General features: G+C 40.9%; 1 protein-coding gene across 2 annotated transcripts in view; it reads left to right on the forward strand.

The window, feature by feature from the left end:
- Window positions 1-125: 125 nt before the first annotated feature.
- Window positions 126-4359, forward strand: part of tlx1 (T cell leukemia homeobox 1) — a 23646-nt gene continuing 19412 nt past the window's right edge. The window contains exons 1-2 of one of the 2 annotated variants that reach the window (XM_087179164.1): window positions 126-639; window positions 1963-2200. In XM_087179164.1, coding sequence (XP_087035290.1) covers window positions 183-639; window positions 1963-2200 — 695 coding nt within the window. In that variant the 5' untranslated portion in view covers window positions 126-182. The remainder of the gene's footprint in view (window positions 640-1962; window positions 2201-4359) is intronic. The other variant, XM_087179163.1, reaches the window with a different exon arrangement.

Consider the following 4359-nt stretch of genomic DNA (forward strand, 5'->3'; position numbering starts at 1 on the left):
GATTGGGGGTGGGGGGTGGGGTGGAGAGGGGGTGCAGTCCAGCCTTGCTCTTCTCTATGTGCACACACACCTCTGCGCCCACTAGATAACGACCGGAGCTCGCGCAGAAGAAGAGTCCAGGGAGCGGCGCGTGGAGCAGACAGTGTTCCTCGCGCCGGAGCCGGGGGGAGCTTGCGGAGGCCATGGACCACATCGGGATACTGGGGGCGCATTTGCAGCAGCACGCGCACGTGGAGCCCATCAGCTTCGGCATCGATCAGATCCTCAGTAACGTGGAGCAGAGCTGCATGCTGGGAGCGAGGATGCACGAGCCGGACTACGGACACCCAGCTTACAGCGGCGGCGCGAGCGGCTGCGGGAACGGCGGCGGCTTCGCGTGCGGTAACACCGGATATAGCGGCACCGGCAGCAGCTCGTGCGGGATGGCTTCCCTTGGCGGGGCTTATCACATGAACATGGGCGTGAATGTGAACGGAACTAATGTGAACGCCGCCGGGGTCATCCGCGTCCCCGCACACCGGCCTCTGAACGGCGGGAACTCCTCCATGCCGCCGATGAGCGGGACCATGAACAACCTGACCGCGCTCACCTTCCCCTGGATGGAGAGCAACCGACGCTACACCAAAGACCGCTTCACAGGTAGGCTGTGTAAAATGAAAAAAAAAAATCCTCCTATAAGACTATTTTTAAAAGGCCAAATGTATTGTCTAGAAGAAGAAAAAAATACAATAGAGGCCTCAGCTTTTTGTCCTAAATCATTTCATTAGGTTCAAAGCAAAAACACACAGAGAATTTCACTTCACAATTAAATAAGTGATCAATGACTCATAAATGATGACGTCTAGGCTATTATTCAGTCCGTGTTAGGTCCCCGTGTAAAGATGCTTTCAGTCTGTCAACGTCTTTACAATTTCTCATTTATGGCAGTTTTACTTCTTGATCTTTGCCTTTCATCCTTTCAAAATTGTCTGTTTTGAAATATTAACGTGAAAAAAAAGTTTATTGTAAGTTTTTGTGTCAACAGTTTTTTATTACAGAGAAAATTACTAAATTTAAAATTTAGAAAGCTATTGGAGACTGAAGCACATTATTATCATTAGGGCCTATTATGATGATTATAATTATGATTAATATTATTATCATTGCTGTTATTCTGTAAGTATTTTTTTCTGACATTTTACAGTTTATTTTGTGTGTCATAAAGAATGTGAGCTGTGTAACTGTAACTCTTCTTCTTCTGTTTCTTTAGCTGCTGCATTACATTCACCCTGAACCCCATTCAGTTTAAACTTCAGCATATTTACAACTGAAGACTTGACTGGCTTGTTTTGTCCCAACATTGTTGGCTGCAAAAATATTGTGATATATTATTTTATCAAAATTTCACTCAGGCAGGAAACAAGTTCTCCAACAGTGTTTGAATATGGATTCAACATATATACCCACAGGTTCTCCAAGGGTTCTTTGGTTATGGCATAAATACGAAAAGAAAGTATTTTAATATTTACATATTTACATGCATATATTAAACTTCAAAACAGATCAAGTTCTCCAAAAGTTCACCAAGGAGTCTATTGTTATGGTATAAAAATAAATAAATGGAAAACACACAAAGTTCTCCAAAGGTGTCATGGTGTAAAATGATTATAAATATTACAGTGTGACTCTTGCATAAACTGTTGTTTAAAGGACAATAAGGGTATAGACATGTTGTTTATTTTGCAGCTCTGTTAATTTTAAGATTAAATATGAACTGTGTCATTCTTTAAGAGCTGTATCTTGTATAATGTTCATGCTCTGCTGCTGCTGCTCCATCATTGCTCTCTGCTTATTTTCAGTCTATCTGCCCTGCACACCCTGCTTTAACCTGTCCTGTACTTCTCTGCCCTTTGACCTGTCCTGTCCTATTCTGTCCTGTCCTGTCCTGTCCTGTCCTATCCTGTCTTGTTCTGTCCTGTCCAGTGTCCCTCTCACCCCTCACTGTAACACGTCGTGTAGGTCATCCCTACCAGAACCGGACGCCTCCTAAGAAGAAGAAGCCTCGGACGTCCTTCACCCGCCTGCAGATCTGTGAGCTGGAGAAACGGTTCCACCGGCAGAAGTACCTGGCGTCAGCTGAGCGGGCAGCTCTGGCCAAAGCCCTGAAGATGACTGATGCTCAGGTCAAAACCTGGTTCCAAAACAGACGCACCAAATGGAGGTGAAACCATGCTTCATTTGACAAGACATTGTTTGTTTTCCTTGTTTCATCACTCACAGCAGACGGTGAGCTAAGAGTATTTTTGAAGCCTGAACAACGTTTTTTCATGGAGGCTGGAGGTCCTCTTGGTCCTAAGGGAGGTTAGAGGTCCTCCAGTGGATGTTAAAGGGTCAGGAGGTCCCATTAGACTAAACTTGAAAAACTGCTAAAGACTGTTTAGGAGCGCAGTATGAAGGTTTTATACTTACTGTATAAGTAATGGCGTTTTTATCATTAGCTTCCCTCCCACCACAGTAGCCATCTTCTTATGTAGTCTTATCTGCAGTTCAATACACTTTCACTATAAATCATAATAAAAGATAAGTAATAAGCGCTCAGTGTCCAGGTTATTTGGTCAAACTAATGCAGTCTAATACAGCAGTCCAGCAGTACTCAGTACTAATGTTCAGCTGTGTTAAAACTCTGTCAGAGAGCTGTTGGTTCAGCTGTGCTCAATCTGCAGGCTGGAGTTCATGGTGCTGTGCATTATACAGAGAAGTGTGTCTGTTGTTTAGCAGGGATATTAATGGGCGGGACAAAATAATAGAAACGCCATGAAAGGAGGATTTACTGCAGGGCTGTTGTATTGAAGTGCATCAATCTGAGCCTGGTAAACTGAAGAAAACTGAGTATGTAAAAAAGCCAAAACTCTTCAAATGCACTCTGTGTGAATGGGTCTTCTTATAAAGAGACTCTGCTCCTTTAAATTTAACCAGGTTATTGTACAACTTTTTTTTTTTTTTTTTTAATTTCACAGTAAAAAAGCTTCAAATTGGAAGAACATCCACGATTCTGTGAGAAAAGAAAGAAAATAAACATCATCGTTGTTTAAAAAAAGAAAAAGAAGATATATTCTTATTTGTTTGCTTAACACTATTATTTTTCTGGCAAATCATTTATTAAAAAGTCACGGTGAAAGAAATGTTAAAATAGACGATTAAAAGAAAGAACCCCAGCATTTTATTTAAAGAAGTAGACGTATAGACCTGCTGTATGTGGGTGTGTTGTACAAATAGGCCCATATTTAAAATGATCAGTGATCATTATCAGCACCTTTCATAAATAAAACATCAAGTTTTGATGTAAATCTCAGTAGGCCAGCAGGCCTAAAGAAAACATTTACATCGATAAAAAGCACTAAATGATCATTATCAGCACCTTTCATAAATAAAACATCAAGTTTTGATGTAAATCTCAGTAGGCCAGCAGGCCTAAAGAAAACATTTACATCGATAAAAAGCACTAAACATATCGCGTCATCATTTTTATTTTGTTGAAATTCTTCGTTGTTTCAGAGTTATTTATAAACTGGAAGAGTTCAGACCTCCTCCCCGGCCAATGTCAAATTCACTGTATGAATAGTATTCGTGTCTGGTCCATGAAGCATCTCTACAGCAAGGTCGGTGTGTAATCCTGCTGAGTCCTGCTGGGTGAAAACATCTCCTCCTCCTCGGTAATAACAGGCAATGAAAACAAAATGTGGACATAAACAAATCAAGGCAAAAACACCGGACAGTAAATAATAATCCTTCGGACCGCAAAAAGGATTTTAGGCCTAAATTAATATTATTTAGTCTATTTCTGTGTTATGCAGAAATAATAATTGTTAATGTGACAGTAAAGAAAGGCAGAAAATGCTTTTAACAATGAGAGAAATCTTTGAAAAATAAAGGGGGGGGGGGGCTTGCAGGAGATTTCAGTCTTTTTTAGTTACGTCCCCCCTGAAATGATATCCACTTACTGGACTGTGCACCTAAAGCTAATCCTAAAGCTGCTTGTTTTATTATGCGATTGCTGTTTTTATATAAGGATACCAATTTTATTTTTCAGTGACAATAATAAAGCTTTCGATTTTGTAATAAATAATAGGCTGGATTAAAAAGTGACGGACGCACAAGTTGAGGCAAGATGAGGACACATCTATATATAGAGAGAGGTTATATATCATATCGTCACCTTCCTAAAATAATGGCCTAAGTCATGTTTTGACAAAAATGTTTTTTTTGCCTAAATCACCCCCTCATGATGCTGGCCACCTCTGGTAAAATCGCCTGAATCCTCAGTTGAGGGGAACATGCAATTCTACCCCCGGTTGTATAATGGCCTATGTCAAAAGTGTG

Source organism: Seriola lalandi, unplaced genomic scaffold (assembly GCF_002814215.2).
Source record: "Seriola lalandi dorsalis isolate HSWRI2012SDOR001 ecotype SW California unplaced genomic scaffold, Sedor1 jcf7180002054795, whole genome shotgun sequence".
NCBI classification, from domain to species: domain Eukaryota; kingdom Metazoa; phylum Chordata; class Actinopteri; order Carangiformes; family Carangidae; genus Seriola; species Seriola lalandi.